This window comes from Acipenser ruthenus, chromosome 10, assembly GCF_902713425.1.
Source record: "Acipenser ruthenus chromosome 10, fAciRut3.2 maternal haplotype, whole genome shotgun sequence".
NCBI classification, from domain to species: Eukaryota; Metazoa; Chordata; class Actinopteri; order Acipenseriformes; family Acipenseridae; genus Acipenser; species Acipenser ruthenus.
The window spans coordinates 26322825-26339834 of NC_081198.1; the positions used below are offsets into that span (position 1 = coordinate 26322825).

At 43.1% G+C, this 17010-nt stretch overlaps 1 protein-coding gene across 3 annotated transcripts in view; it reads right to left on the reverse strand.

The window, feature by feature from the left end:
• lss (lanosterol synthase (2,3-oxidosqualene-lanosterol cyclase)) overlaps positions 1-17010 on the reverse strand; it is a 63991-nt gene that overhangs the window by 43561 nt on the left and 3420 nt on the right. For 2 of the 3 annotated variants that reach the window (XM_034000142.2, XM_034000132.3), the window contains exons 2-5: positions 13592-13760; positions 9922-10060; positions 5607-5715; positions 1967-2088 (exon numbers count right to left, since the gene is read on the reverse strand). In XM_034000142.2, coding sequence (XP_033856033.1) covers positions 1967-2088; positions 5607-5715; positions 9922-10060; positions 13592-13624 — 403 coding nt within the window. In that variant the 5' untranslated portion in view covers positions 13625-13760. Of the gene's footprint in view, positions 1-1966; positions 2089-5606; positions 5716-6268; positions 9886-9921; positions 10061-13591; positions 13761-17010 lie in introns of those variants that run through there. The other variant, XM_059031978.1, reaches the window with a different exon arrangement.

Consider the following 17010-nt stretch of genomic DNA (forward strand, 5'->3'; position numbering starts at 1 on the left):
AATTGATTATTGTAATGCCCTGAATGGATTAGCACCTAGTTATTTGCAGGAGTTACTGACCCCGTATCTTCCAAACCACACTCTGAGATCACAGGATGCAGGGCTGCTGGTTATTCCTAAGGTCAACAAAAGCAACACGGGAGGTAGGGCTTTTTCTTGTAGAGCTCCTAAAATTATGGAATGCTCTGCCTTCGTTTGTCAGGGAAGCTGGGACCATTTAGTCAAGACTAAAAACTTTTAGAAAATGGCTTTCTTATCTTCGTGGGTTTTAATGTAGCTTTAAATTTGCTGCTTTTGTTCATAATGTTATTTAAATGCTCGGAGTGTGGCAGTTGTATGTCTGAAATGCTATACACAAGTATTGTGGTTTGTTCTTTTCTTCTGCTATGTACTGTACAGTGCTGTCATACTTTTGTATAAAAAGCACTATATAGGGGGCTCCCGAGTGGCGCATCCAGTAAAAGCGCTCCGTGTGGAGTGCAGGATGTGCCCTGTAGTCTGGACGTCGCGAGTTCGAGTCCAGGCTACTCCTTTGCCGACCGAGGACGGGAGCTTCTAGGGGGCGGCGCTCAATTGGCAGAGCGCCGCCTAGGGGGAGGGAGCGTTAGGTCGGCCAGGGTGTCCGCGGCTCACCACGCACCAGCAACCCCTGTAGTCTGGCCGGGCGCCTGCGGGCTTGCCTGTAAGGTGCCCGAGAGCTGCGTTGTCCTCCGACGCTGTAGCTCTTGGGTGGCTGCATGGTGAGTCCGCACTGTGACAAAAAGCGGTCGGCTGATGGCACACGCTTCGGAGGACAGCACGTGTTCGTCTTCGCCCTCCCAAGTCAGCGCAGGTGTGGTAGCGGTGAGCTGAGCCTAAAAATAATTGGCGATTCCAAATTGGGAGAAAATAAAAAATAATTGGCAACGACTAAATAAAAAATAAAAAATAAATAAATAAAAAAAGCACTATATAAATGCAATAAATAAATAAAATAAATTTTTGGAATGTTGGCATGCAAGTTTATATAATGTCTGGAGAATCGGGATGCTTTATATTGCTATAGCAAGGCGATCAATAAGGAATACACTATTATTGTTTATTATTATTAGTTTATTTAGCACCTTTATCCGAGGCGACTTAGAGAGACTAGGGTGTGTGAATGATGTATCAGCTGCAGAGTCACTTGCAACGTCTCACCCGAAAGACGGAGCACAAGGAGGTTAAGTGACTTGCTCAAGGTCACAGTGAGTAAGTCGGGATTTGAACCAGGGACCTCTTGGTTACAAGCCCTTTTCTTTAACCACCAGACCACACAGCCTCCTATGTTTTTTATTTGCATTAGTTTATTTATATATTTTTGGAATTTTCAGTTTTTAGGGTGCGTGTCAAGTTGGAAAGGGAGAGCAAGAGACTATAAAAACTGCAACAGCCCAGAACTAGTGGGAGGAGACTGACCTGCAACAGCCCAGAACTAGTGGGAGGAGACTGACCTGCAACAGCCCAGAACTAGTGGGAGGAGACTGACCTGCAACAGCCCAGAACTAGTGGGAGGAGACTGACCTGCAACAGCCCAGAACTAGTGGGAGGAGACTGACCTGCAACAGCCCAGAACTAGTGGGTGTCCTTTACCTCATTTTTTTTTTAAACCGAGCTTCATTGCCCCTCTTGTTATTTGTTCTGTTGTTGTGCGATAAGCTTTTCTAACATGAGATTTGCAACAAGATTACAGGAGATAAAGAAGTGTATATCTGACTCAGTAGGATGACACTTCTTCAATTTGCCTCTTGAATTTGATGCATTTTGACCCATGGAACGATCTTAATCAAAATGGCTCCTCCAGCCGTTCCACGCTTGGAATGTGCATTTCTAAAATTCTACAGAACTAGAGTCGGTACGAGGACATCACGAATCTAGAAAAATCACGTTCCATTCTGGCTGCCAAAAGTGGTTGTAAATGTAGCCATTGTTCTGGCAGACCTCTGACCTTTGCTGTGAAGGTTGTTTCTGGCTCGCAGCAGGTCAGGATCATCAGGCCCGACTCCCAGGATCCTCATGGTGGTATAGCTCAAGGCTGTTCCGAACACTGTGGACTTATCTTCAATATGCCTGGAGATTCAACAAACACTCTTACTACTATTTTACTCTATGTCTACATTTGCTAAAAACACTGATAGTGTTGCTATCCCAAGCACCATCACTAAAGGAGGATGCATACAAAGAACACAGTCTTTTACTTCATTTGCATTTGGTTGTAATTTTACAACAAAATATTTCTGCTACCACTATATGTTTGGTTCAGTAGTAATATTATTTCCAACTGCCAACTCAGCCATGATCCTGTAAGGAAAGAGTAAAGATTAGGAGTACAAAATTATCACAGATGCAGCTATGCTGCTGCTATGTGGGCAGTGTCTGCTGCCATCAAGGAAATAATGTTTTATTGCCTGGGAAAGGGGCTATAAAATGAACAGAACTGACTGTTGCTGACACACAGAGAAAAGCCAGAAGACAAATATTACCGGTCTCCATGTTGCTTATGTCAGGAGAACAAACCGATCTCTTAGCAGCGAGGCAGATGTCCTGTATTGAGCAGACTTCAGTTTTGCCCTTTTAATAACCATACCTTACCCTGTGGGTTTTGATAGATCCTGAAGATGGTTTTCTTCCAAGGCTGCAACAGAACTTGATGCAGGATGAGATTCAAACTGAACGCGTCTGTTTGGTTTTGTGAGCTCACGGTCATAGAAATGCACTTTTCCAAGTTCTTACCTGTAAACCTGTTTTGAATACAGGCTAAGGCTCGCCTGAGGGACAATGCATTTCCTTGGAGGGGTTTTAGGTGGTAACCCCACCAAACAACACCCTAGACACCCTAGGGTGGGAACCTATCAAGTGACATTCCCAGCCAGGCAGCATGTTGGAGATTGCATTGATGTGAACACGATGGAGGTGGCATGTTGGAGATTGCATCGATGTGAACACGATGAAGGCGGCATGTTGGAGACTACATCGATGTGAACACTGATCAAGGGGAGGGAGTACCCCTGTGAAACAGGTGGCTGAGGTTATTTAATTATTTAACAGATGCTTTTATCCAAAGCGACTTACAGAAATTAAATATAAAAATAAAAAAAGGTTTCTTAGAAGGAAAAATAAAATAAAGAAAAATAAGGATACGAAGAGAAATGGCAGATGAAAAGATATAGCAGACACATAAAAGCAAATGAAGAATTACAACATTTAAAATACACAACTAATAAAATAACACAACAACAACACAGAAACGCCCCAAACAGCTAGTGTCCTTTCCCGATGTCGTTACCAGATTGCCGCACACGCTGCCGCTACACCGGCAGGGAAGACAAATCCGTAGCAATCATTAAATCAGAAGCAGCAGAAACAGGTGTCTAATGGACACAAGTGGTATGATAAATGTAGATAGAGAGAGAGTCCAAGTTGCGTAGAGATTTTGGATTGCACCAGCACAAATTCTTTCCATTTGCCTGTATGGACCTGAAAAAAATGAAATTTTTTTTTTTTGAGCAAGTAGGGTTTGTACTTGTTCAGATAACCCTTAGTTCCTCAGTAATTGCCCTTCAATCTTCAGGCAGCTAAATATAGCAGAGGACTGTGGAAAACCTCTTCCTGTTCTGGACCGCAGATCGCTGCTCCACTGTGGGTGCAGGGCACTGCTTCCGCTATTTCCAGGATCTCGAAGATCAAGAACCTCTCGGGCCAGCGAGGAGCCAGGAACGAAACTGGTTTCATCTCAATTTCCTATCTGATACTGTTGACTTATTGTCAGGGGTGAGCATACCTACAAGTCCAGTAGACAAGAAATTGACTGGCCGTGTGTGACATGGCTGCTCTCCGCCGAAAACTGGAGCAATTAAAGTGGCAGCTGGTGTTCTGCTGTGCAAAATAATTCTACTCTTGTAAATACCCCCTGTAGCACATCTGTAGGTTGTCTGGATTGTGATGCCCTGTGTCTTGTACTAGTTCAGATATTATGAATAAAAGGAACAAATTCTACAAAACTTTATTCCCTCTCTAGCGATTGAAATATCTCGGTGTTTTAAAACTGTTTTCAGAGCATGGCAGATTGCTAAAAGTTTTACTGTATTGATTAGGTTTGTAAAAATGTTTTGTTATTGCTATTTTGCAGCATGGATGGGGTTAAAATTCCCCATCCATGCTCAACTCATGTAGTATGTGACTGTCTCCAGATTAATTAACTTACTGCTAATTTGGAGACGGCCACAAGTATAAAAAACCCGCAGCTGTGGCTGAGCAGGGTTGGGTGTTCAGAGGCGGAATGTGAGTACATAGAAACTAAAAAGAAAAATAATTGCTAGCCAATGGCTGTATGAGCTGTTGGAGGAGGTCCCTGTTCAGGAGGAAGGGGAACAACTGCAGGCCCGGAAGAAAAAGAAGGGGAGGAGTGGCGGTTCCCATAAGGGGAAGCAGCAGGTGCCAGCTCCAGCGGGAAAAAGGGAGGAGCCAGAGCGTCCAGCATCCATGAGGGCCCAAGGTCACGGCGGGTCCAAAAGGGAGGCCTTGTCCCCATCATGCACTTGTGCTTGGGAGAGCCAAAGCTGCCATCGAGCAGCTATCAGTGATGCGAGGCCTCGGCCAAGAGACTGTCCATTGTATTTGGACAGCTGCAGCAGGTGGTCAATGACCAGGTTCAGCTTATCTAGCGTTTGCTGGGGGGCCTGTGATTCACTGACAAGCTCTGTACGAGCATTGACTGGTAAGTCACCAGGATGCTCGTGTAGTTAACCCAGCCGGGTAGCTAGAGCTTCTGCCGCATAGGCCTTTAATGCCTCCGTGACCTTGCACTGTTTGTTAGGGCATGACATCCTTGGAAAGGACCGCCAGATGTGGGCCTTGTACAAGGGAGGCAATGGATGCTGTGACAGGAGGAAAGTGGCCAAGATCCAACTCCTCCATGTCGTGGACCCAATACAACAGTGTCCCCAAGTTGATTGGACCTCATGCAGAAAGTCTGGGTGGACAGGGGGCATGGAGGTCCTTCTAGACTCTACTGTTATGCAAATTAACACAATGCAATATGTTGTATAGGTTAAGAATAAAACAATGTTCTTTGTTATTTTGGGGGTTTCATTTAGATAACATAGAGATCATATTGTACATGTATATGAAACCTTCCCTATTGTCAGTGGTTAATTGTTGCAAAAAATATTAACTAGTTTGTGAAGTACTTTCACAATAAAGAATCACGCAGGGGTTCTCTCAAACTTCATTACATTAACACATAAGATCTCAGTATGAATACTTAACAAAGTGGCGTGTCTGAAGTGGAAAGATATGTGCTGATAATGTCATCCACTTCCAGCCCAGCAGCACTCACCCTATCTACTGCTGTGCATATTCCATGAGAGTCCAGGACCAGAGACTTACGACAGAGGGTAGACGACACATCTTCACACAGAGAGCAGGGAGGGGATGGAATGGGTTACCTAGCCATGTTGTTGATGCTGAAGCACTTTGATTCTTTAAGACCAGACGTGATGAAGTTTTGAGATCAATCAGCTACACTAGCCTAGCAGTTGAGCAGAATCGCCTCCTTTCGTTGATAAATGTTCTTATGAGATACTTACAGACCCCAGCCCCCGTCTGGAAGCTGCACGGAACGCAAATATCGCACCATCTCTTTCTGCCATGCTTCTGGGAAAGGGATCTTAGCAATGTGGCAGGTAATCAGGAGACCTGTGCAATAACATGGAAAACATTTAGCAAGTATGTATTCCTACACGTGCCTCATTTCCAATGCCTGGCACTACAGGCTTCGGCTGGCCATCGCTTGCCGCCCAAACCAAAAGAAAGCTCAGTGCTTTTTAACAAACCTGGCCAACCTTGGAAATGCTTGTCCTGCATCAAAGATTGTGGGATCGTATTGCTTTTTGTTTTAAAGAAACCGGTGGTAACAAATACATTGAACCGACGGCTCATTGCAAATAAAAAGGAATCTGGTTAAGGAGAGCACAGCAAACAAACAGCCAGGTTTGTCATTGTGTTTATCAATTAATAAAAAAAAAATTAATTAAAAAAAAAAAAAAAAACCCAACAATGTGACTTCAGACTAGTGTTGTGTGCCGAAGCAGGGTGTTCAATTTAACATGTCTCTGCTTTCAGTGAATGCAATAAAAGAACACGTCCTATGCATGCTTCACCTACAGGAAAGAATTATCCACAATGGGAGCAATTTCCCTGCCAGTTTCTACTCTGTACACACTTTCTGGCTATACTATGATGCACTTACTTTGTAAACAGATTGGCGCCATCACGCATGATATACAAAACCTGCCACGATAGCCGTTCAGCCTCCTGGGCGAGCCGGGGAAACATTGTTTTGTTGCCATGGGCAGCCATAGCCGGGAGTGACAGGCAGTGGAAACGGGGGAATAGTGAGGTCAGAGGTCATCCATAACAACCCTTATCCTTGTCCTTCAGTCATGCATCCTATGATGCATGTCTTGGGACATGTGTATGTAATTCAAAACAATTTACCACCTGCAGTAAAAAAGCTTGTCTTAAAAAAATAAACAGTATTCATGAATCTGACACATCTTTTTGTGCTGGAAGGCATGGGCAGCAGTATGGAGTAGTGGTTAAGGCCCTGGAATCTTGACCAGAGGGTTGTGGGTTCAATCCCCGGTGGGGGACACTGCTGCTGTACCCTTGAGCAAGGTACTTTACCTAGATTGCTCCAGTAAAACCCCAACTGTATAAATGGGTAATTGTATGTAAAAATAATGTGTAAAAAATAATGTAATTGTATGTAAAAATAATGCGATATCTTGTAACAATTGTAAGTCGCCCTGGATAAGGGTGTCTGCTAAGAAATAAAATAATAATAATCAGGACAGGCCTCTCCTTGCATACCCACTTTATCATACTCTCAATAACAAGTGATAATGGATATCTAATGTTATATATATATACACACACATAAAAAAAACATTAGGTTATTACCATAACCCTAGTTCTCTGAAATAGAAATGTATCCATTACATAATGGGTTAACTTTGACAGGCAACGTCATCACACCAGTCTCCGCCCCTCTTGAGAGAGAGTAGGCTCTGTCCATTTTTTTCTTCTTCAGCCTGCTGTGTGTAACGTACGCAGCGACAGAAGATTGTAATGGATACATTTCTATTTCAGGGAACCAGGGTTATGATAATAACCTAACATTCCCTTTCAAATATGAAATGTATCCAATACATAAGGGGTAATTATACCCAAGCCATCGCAAAGTGCATTACTTGCAGAACGACTTAAATCTGAGGTCAGACGTTAAGGCTGCCACAATACAGATTATTTATTTATTATTTTTAGTACATATCACAAATCAATTCTCTGCAGGTGCTTCCCGTCTCAACATAGAAGACGACGTTAGCACTCTGGTCCCAAAGCCAGGGTTTTGAGGACCCAGCACATTCAGTCTGTAACACCTTGTGAAGTATGGGGCGTGACAGATGCACCCTGGAACAATGCCCAAGAGGTAGACATACCTTCTGTGGAGTGACCAGTGACCTTCACAGGAGGGGCAAATTGGCTTGTTAAGAAGCAATCTTGACCGTCTCTGCAATCCAACCAGACAGCCTCTGCTTAGACAGGGCTTTACCGTGGGCCTTCCCTCCTTAGCAGATGAACAGCTGTTCAGATTGCCTCCAACTTTTTGTTCTGTCAGTATAATATGCTAATGTCCGAACAGGGCAAAGTGCCTGGAGCTTCCGCTCCCTATCCGACTGGAAGGGAGGGGGATGGAAAGCTTCCAGTTTGGTTGGTTGACGTGGAAAGGTAGAAATACATTTGGGCAAGTAAACCAGGTCTGTGTGGACCGTGACCATGGTCCTAGACTCCGCGAAAAACAGACAAGTTTTCGCCACAGAAAAGGCTTGCTCTTCGCTCACATGCTTGGCAGAGGGGAAGGCCGGCAAGTCTCCTGGGCCAGTAAGGAGCTACAAATAGCACCCCGGCCCAGTCCTTTTCTCCAGACACAGCAGGAGCATGGCGAGCGGTGGGAAGGCATACAACAGCTGCCTTGGCCACTGGTGTGTCAAGACAGCCAATCGCCAGTGGATCCCCGGCTCCTGTTATGGAGAATTAGTGGGGACAATGCCAATGGTAGTGTTGTCTGTCCGGACAAGCACGTGTCTCCCTTGAACCTCCTGTAAAAAAAAAAAAAAAGGCTAGTTAAACTGCCTGCAGTTCCAAATCATTATGTGGATCCTCCCTTTTGGGGACACTGCCCAACACAATGCCAAGGCACAGATGGGCAGGCTGCAGGCGAAGCTGGCTGTGCTGGTCCCTGAGGCTGCCGGCACAGGGATAAAAACCCAGGCCTTATGCAATAGCAAGCAATGTACCGTAAGAATGTACAGTTGCTGCCTCAGCTGCTAAAGACATTGACAGGACTGTCAACAAGGCTTGGTACCAGACTGGGATGTAAACACCAGTCAGTAACAGGCCGGAACCAGACGTAAAAGTGCAAAACTTTGTCCCCATCAGGCAAGCGTGTCTGTGGAGAAACTGCTGCCCAAAGCTTCTCTATTCCCTGGTGCGTGGCTCTCCCTTGGCACAGAGCCATAGTGTAGAGAGGGTGACGGGGAAGAGCACTGTACAGGTGAGGGACACAGCGCGCTCTGTAGAGCTGCAGGAGAAATTCAACCACAGGGGATGCGACATCCGACTCCACAGCCTCATGTGGGAACACCAGCTCCTAGAGACAAAGAGCGCCTTGGAAGAATGCGCCCAAAACCTTGCAGAAAACAGTTTGATAAAGACAGCAACTGGGCTGTCAACAAGGTCTGCTTGGTACCAGACAGGCCTACTGACCTTGCATATGTTAGAGATGACCCCAGGCATTATGCAAATAGCAAGCAGTGTACAGTAAGAAAGCAAAGCTGTTGGTACTGGTTCGGTGCCTGCGGCATTGTAGGTACATTAGTGCACAATGGGGGTTACACCTCCCCTACGCCCCAGCCGAGGCTGGACGCGTCTGCTCAAGCAGCAATGCCGCTGTGTAACAGGGCGGGAGCTGCAACTCCTATATACCAGTACTTACTGGAACAGGGCTGGTGCAGTATACAGTACTTAACAAAAACTCAGTTGTTTCAACAATACAAGCAGCAACGCGCTGTACAGTATGTTACAGGCAAAAGTACTTCTAAAAATAGCGGGTCCACTGGTACTGGACTAGGGATGGTACTGTTTAACCTTGGTTACTTTTTTTTTTTTTAGTAAGGTTTGGGTTAGGGTTACCTACAGCTATCAGTGCAGGCTGATGGTACAGCTGCAATGACAGGCAGACCAACAGGGTGTGGTATCGGACGGTGCTGGTGCGGCCGCGGCTCAGTGCTGTGCACAGGCCGGTGCGGTACAAGCCGGGGGCAGAGCAGCACTCAGGCTGGCAACCGCAGTGGTAACAATCGGGGCTAAAAGCAACCACACACACCACTGGTGGCAACAATGAGTACCGCAAAAGAGACTGTGTGTGCCCGCTTGATATCCCACGCTAAAAAGCCTTCAGAACGTGGTGCTAAACGCTGCCCACTGCTGCGGCATGAACACAGAGACAAACTCTCAGCGATTAACTTACATAACATACCAATCAAATTATATAAATTAAAAAAAAATTGCTTTCAATGAATCTCTGCAGCTTGCTCAAAATCAGGCTGAAAAGAAAATGGCGCTGTTCAGCCATCACAGAGCCTAGTTTCTCTCAGGAGGGGCGGAGACTGGTGTGATGCCGTTGTCGGTCACTGTGCGACAGATTTCATAAGAACTTTCAGGTAAACAAAGTTAACCCATGATGCAATGGATACATTTGATGTTGAAAGTGAAGCACCCCCCTACCAAAACACATAGCAAAGGATGAAGCCCAGGAAAAAGCGATTGCATTCTCTTGACCTGGCAGCAAGAAGAGGGGTCCTCCATAGTCTCCTGCCCAGTGCCCATCCTCAGCCTGCAGGAGGCTGTAAAACTGCATTCCATTTAGAGCGGCTTCTTGGGCAGTGGTGGCTTTAGGCAAACTGTTAATGAACTTGCTCTGAAAATAGACAACAGAAAACACTGTGGTTCAGCATGTTCAGAAATATGTTATTGAAAGGCAAATATCATCAAATTGATGAACACTCCTAAAAGGCCAACATTGTACAGACTGTAGATTATTAGAGGTGTGCCTTCAAGAGACCGTAGCTGATGAGATAATTCCATCTCTCTAGAGGCTGTGTTCTTCCATTCCACACAGGAGTCTCAAATACACATCTTACAGTACACTTGTAATGTTAAACCATGCTAGCTGGTACTACTTTAGGTTAAAAGAATCCCTGTTTGCAGGCCATGCTTTCAGTTAGTGCACCTGCAGGGTGTATTGTCCCCACATGCTCAACAGCTTCTTTCCTATATTAACCAACCAGCTGCTTCCCTGATTGACTGACATGCTTTCAGCCAGTAACATGCGGAGGTGAAATTACCCAGGAAGTGCAGTGCAAATAGATAACCTGAGAATAAGGCATAGTGTGTCTTTTAAAACTTAGAATCAAACAGGAAATTGTTAAAGGTTATTCATCTTTTGAAGTTTTAATCTTGACATTAAACAGTCCATTACCTGTTCATATTGTAATTATTTATTGACCGCCTAAGTCAAACCCGCTATTTGACTGAATTTGGGGATCTGCTATCTATATTGACAGTCAAATATGATAGGATTCTTTTATTGGGTGATTTTAACCTTCATGTTGACATTTATTCTGATTCTAACTCCTTGGAATTTTTGAAGCTACTGGATTCCTTAGATAATATCCTGGATGTCAAAGGTCCTACGCATCATCATGGCCATACTTTAGATCTGGTCATTTCTCGTGGTTTAGCTGTTAAGAAATGTCATAACCCTAGATCTTACTATTTCTGATCATCTTGCCATTCTTTTTGAGGTGAATCTGCCAGTATCTACAAAGACTGTGGACCGTACATTTAAATCGCAGGTAATTAATTACTCCACTGCTGTTAAGCTTTCTGATGTCTTGCGCTCATTACCACTCTCTACAACCTACAACACCACCTTGACTGGTATCTTAACTAGTGCCAATCAAAACTCGAAGAGTGTCTTAAAAAAAGCTCAACGTGGTTCAATGATACAACTCGCAACTTGAAATATGAGGGTCGTAAACTAGAATGGACCTGGTTAAATATAGGAAGGCACTGGAGCTGGCCAGATTATCATATTATTCTAATTTAATTGAAACAAATAAAAATAATCCTTGATTTCTTTTTGCTACCTTAGATACATTAATTAATCCTTCCCCTAATGAACCTACCCTTGACATTGGCTCCTCTCGCAGCTGATATGACTTCTTACATTTATTTAAAAATAAAATACTAGACATCAGAGATGAGATTCCACAGACACCTTCTTTTAAGGAGGACTCCGGCACAATTTTACCAACTACACCTATTAAGGATTTACCTAATATGAACTGACAGAGCTAGTTCAACAACGAGAGCTACTACATGCTCTCTTGATCCGATTCCTACAAAACTATTATAAGATATTCTTGGTGTTATTAATACCCACATTTTAAAAATTATAAATGGTTCACTTTCCTCCGGTATAGTTCCCTCAGCACTTAAGGTAGCTGTGGTAAAGCCTATGCTTAATAAACACAATTTGGACACTAAAGTCCTCAATAACTACAGGCCAATCTCCAACCTACCATTCTTAGATCAGGTTCCAGATAGAGCTGTTGCAATTCACTTACAAACATTTCTAACTCTTAATGGTATATTCAAGAAGTTTCAGTCTGGTTTTCGTGCTGCACATAGCACCGAGACAGCCCTTGTCAGAGTTGTGAATGATCTGCTGATAAGCTTTGACTCGGGCTTTCCATCAGTTTTAATTCTTCTTGATCTAAGTGCTGCCTTTGATACTGTAGACCATTCCATCCTACTGAATCATCTTGAAAGCACAGTAGGACTGTCTGGCCTTGTCCTATCCTGGTTCAAATCTCATCTTTCTGATAGGTTTGATAGGTTTCAGTTAATCTCTATTGGGGAGGTAAAATCGTCATTATCGGAAGTTGTCTGTGGTATTCCACAGGGCTCCATTCTAGGTCCCTTGCTGTTTTCATTATATATGCTACTGTTAGGTGACATTACCCGCAAACAGGGAGTGAACTTTCATTGCTATGCTGATGATACCCAGCTATATTTGTCCCTAAATCCAGGAATTTCTTCTGTCTGGGTGTGATTAGCTACTTGCCTTACAGACATCAAGCATTGGACGTCACAGAATGTTCCAAGGTTATGCTAGTGGGCTCACAGACCCAACTAAAAGGAAATGTGGGATTACATGAGCTCAACCCTTGCAGTCTCTCATCAAACTTAAACTAGAAATTAAGAGTTTGGGGGTCATCTTTGATCCTGATCTCTCATTTGAGACTCATATTAGGGAAGTTACTAAAGTATCTTTTTACCATTTTGAGAAATATAGCCAAACTTAGACCAATTATTTTGGTATCTGGGGCCGAGAGACTAATGCATGCCTTTGTTTTATCTAGAATTGATTATTGTAATGCACTTTTTTCTGGAGTCCCAAAATGTGTGGTATCCCGCTTGCAGCTTGTTCAGAATACCACCGCTAGAAATCTGACTAAAACTAGAAGTGAACATATTATCTGTTTTGGCCTGTTTACTGGCTCCCTGTGCAGTATAGAATTGATTAAGACTTTGCTGTTAACTTACAAGGCCCTGAATGGATTAGCACCTAGTTATTTGCAGGAGTTACTGACCCCATATCTTCCAAACCGCACTCTGAGATCAACACGGGAGGTAGGGCTTTTTCTTGTAAAGCTCCTAAATTATGGAATGCTCTGCCTTCGTTTGTCAGGGAAGCTGGGACCGTTACAGTTTTCAAGTCAAGGCTAAAAATACACTTTTATAAAATGACTTGGTTATTTTAGTGGGTTTTAATGTAACTTTAAAATTGCTGCTTTTGTATTGTGTATACTGATTTAAATGGTCTGATTGTGGCAGTTGTATGTGTAACATGCTATACAAATGTATTGTGGTTTGTTCTTTTTTCTGCTATGTACTGTACAGTGCTTTGTGATACTTTTGTATAGAAAGCTCTATATAAAATGCAATAAATAAATACACTGAAGTAGTACCAGACATCATTTTTCAAAATGAAAATACATGTGTGCTCATTTTAAAGCTATCTAACTAATGGAAATGCAACACGTTTACGATGCATTAAGTTTTGCTATAATTATTTTGAAAAGGCATTTACTTTGAGTGAATCCCCTTTATAGTGTACATTGTTTAAATTTGTTTCTAATGGGATTTAAAGAGTAAAATATAGCGTTCTGCGTCCCCACGTGTTGCTACAACTGTTTAAATAACATACCTGTAATTCTCATCATTAACAACAGCTGGACAACTTTTTACACTTATAATTTTGAAGTCTGTTTTTAAAGCACTTTTCTAAATGAATGGCAAATTGGGGGCTGAATACTGTAAAATGGACCACTTTTTTTTTCTTTTTTTTTTTTAAATGTCACTGCTTCTTTAAGAGCCTCACCGTATCAAGTCCCAGGGAGTGTGCCTCCAGCATGCTCTGTGCTCTTTCTGCAGTTTCTCCGTCTTCCACATAGTGCCAGGTCTGTCTCCCCCCCACATTAGCAATCCTCCAGTGCGTCAGGTCAGTGGCTGGGTCACTTTTATAGGGGCCACCTCTTCTCCTTAAACATCTGTGGATCAGGCATGTATTTAGAAATGTCCACTCAGCACCTTCCTACATTCAAATCAAATCAGCCAATATGAACCCAAACATTTACAAAAGATGTTCACAAATACAATTTATAAAATGCAACTTAGACTTGTACAGTGCCCTTCACGTAATGAAATCTCTCAAGAACTTTGTGGCAGTGTGGCAGGGTGAAAGCCCTGCTGATGCACGAGTGTGTGTGTGGGGGGAATATGGGGCTGTCAGGGAGGGGGTTAAATTTGTCCCTGTCAAAACACGTGGGAATGTGGCTGGAGCCGACAATTGAATAAATTATTAAATTAGGCTTCACGGGAGTTAGTGGAATTAATATAGGTAATCGAGGGGGCGGTTGTGTTGCACGTGCTGTGCTGTCTGTTTGTTTATGTTCGTGAGTTTGTGTAAAACCTTTTGTTTTGGCCCTTGTGCCTTTTGTTTTGTCAGGTGTGTTTGCAAGTGTTTTGTCTGTGTTCTTTTTGTTTATTTGCATTAAAAAAGCACATTAGCTTAATTTAACTTGTGGGTTTCTGTGTCTTTCTCCCTAACATTACAATCTGTGCTGGGACGCTACCGTGCCACAGGCTTCATAAAGGCAAAACGTCAATACAGTAAAATACATTGATAAAAAAAAATGTATTAAAAAAGGCAGGTTAAACAAAAAAAGCAGAAGACAATAAAATACAGTGAAGTTGCCATTGTCAATCATGAATGTTTCACAGAAACAGTGATCCAGTGCTGTTGCTACTTTATTCAAAAAGTTGTTGAAATAGTCCCTACATATCTGGGAACCTTTGAACTGTTCACTTTATTGAATTCTGATTTTAGTAACCAGTATTTTATTACTTTACATCAATTATATATATATTTTAGGTTATAAGAACATAAGAAAGTTTACAAACGAGAGGAGGCCATTCAGCCCATCTTGCTCGTTTGGTTGTTAGTAGCTTATTGATCCCGGAATCTCATCAAGCAGCTTCTTGAAGGATCCCAGGGTGTCAGCTTCAACAACATTACTTGGGAGACCTTCACAATTCTCTGTGTAAAGAAGTGCCTCCTATTTTCTGTTCTGAATGCCCTTTTATCAAATCTCCATTTGTGACCCCTGGTCCTTGTTTCTTTTTTCAGGTTGAAAAAGTCCCCTGGGTCGACATTGTCAATACCTTTTAGAATTTTGAATGCTTGAATCAGATCGCTGCACCCTTTTACTGTGAGGTGATTGTTGCCATCCTCGTGTCTAAATACAAATATACGGGGGCTCCCGAGTGGCGCATCCGGTAAAGGCTCTCCGCGTGGAGTGCAGGATGTGCTCTATAGCCTGGACGTCGCCGGTTTGAGTCCAGGCTATTTTACACCCGATCGTGGACAAGAGCTCCCAGGGGGCGGCGCACAATTGGCCGAGCGTCGCCCTGGGGGGTTTTAGGTCGGCCAGGGTGTCCTCGGCTCACCGCGCACCAGCGACCCCTGTAGTCTGGCCGGGCGCCTGCGGGCTTGCTCTCTAAGCTGCCCGAGAGCTGCGTTATTCTCCGACACTGTAGCTCTTGGGTGGCTGCATGGCGAGTCCGCAGAGTGAAAAAGAGCGGTCGGCTGATGGCACACGCTTCGGAGGACAGCGTGTGTTCGTCTTCGTTCTCCCGAGTCAGCGCAGGGGTGGTAGCGGTGAGATGAGCCTAAAATTGGCCATTTCAAATTGGGAGAAAATAATAAAAATAATTGGCAACAACTAAATTAAAAATAAAATAAATAAATAATAAATACAAATATACATTTTATAACACTCATGCTACATAACCCCACATTATATCCCGTGCACCAATACATAGACACACGCAACATGTACATAAAATACACACAGGGGCGGGGTATTTATAAAAGGACATTTTTATTGCCTGTGTGCAGTACCTTACACTTTTTGTTTCGGATCATTTTCTTGCTGCATGACCCAGCTGCGTTTCAGCTTCAGCTCACGGACGGATGGCCTGACATTCTCCTGTAGAATTCTCTGATACAGAGCAGAATTCATGGTTCCTTCAATAATGGCAAGGCGTCCAGGTCCTGATGCAGCAAAGCATCGCCAAACCATGACACTACCACCACCATGCTTGACCGTATGAGGTTCTTACTGTGGAATGCAGTGTTTGGTTTTCGTCAGACATAACGGGGCCCATGTCGGCCAAAAAGTTCCACTTTTGACTCATCTGTCCATAGAATATTGTTTCAGAACTCTTGAGGATCATCCAGGTGCTTTTTGGCAAACTTGAGACGAGCATTCATGTTCTTCTTAATGAGCAATGGTTTCCACCGCGCTACTCTGCCATTAATCCCATTTTTGCCCAGTGTCTTTCTGATGGTGGAGTCATGAACAATGACCTTAGCCGAGGCGAGAGAGGCCTGCAGATCCCTGGATGTTGTTCTAGGGTTCTTTGTGACTTCCTGGACGATTTTATGCCTTGCTCTTGGAGAGATTTTGGCAGGACGGCCACTCCTGGGAAGATTCACTACTGTCCCAAACTTTCTCCATTTGGACAATATGGCTCTGGATTTAGCTATAAGATGAAGTGCTGAGAAAGAAACTCATAACCAACACAGAGCTTTCATAACCGACACCCCACACTCATAACCAACATTGTAATTAAAATTAGAATTTAAACAAATATGAAATATAAGTTTAAAAAACAAATGCTATACTTGTTTTCTATTTGCAAAGCACTCCACATCTGTCTAAGTACTGTTTGCTTAGGATTTATTTTTTTCTTCAGGAAAAAAACTTTTATGAAAATGTTATTTAATAGAGTGTCGGTTATGAGGTAGAAATTTAAATAATTTAGGTTTAAAAAAACACATAACAGCAATGATTTTATATCAACTTTTTATCAGTCCAAGTATTTATTTATTTGAAAATTCCCCTTTTCTCTATTAAATTTCATTTGCCATGTGTCTGCCCAATTCTGAATGCTGTCTAGATAATTTTGAATGACCGTTGCTGCTGCAACAGTGTTTGCCACTCCTCCTATTTTTGTGTCGTCTGCAAATTTAACGAGTTTGCTTACTATACCAGAATCTAAATCATTAATGTAGATTAGGAATAGCAGAGGACCTAATACTGATCCCTGTGGTACACCACTGGTTACCTCGCTCCATTTTGAGGTTTATCCTCTAATCAGTACTTTCTGTTTTCTACATGTTAACCACTCCCTAATCCATGTGCTTGCATTTCCTTGAATCCCTCAAACTGACCG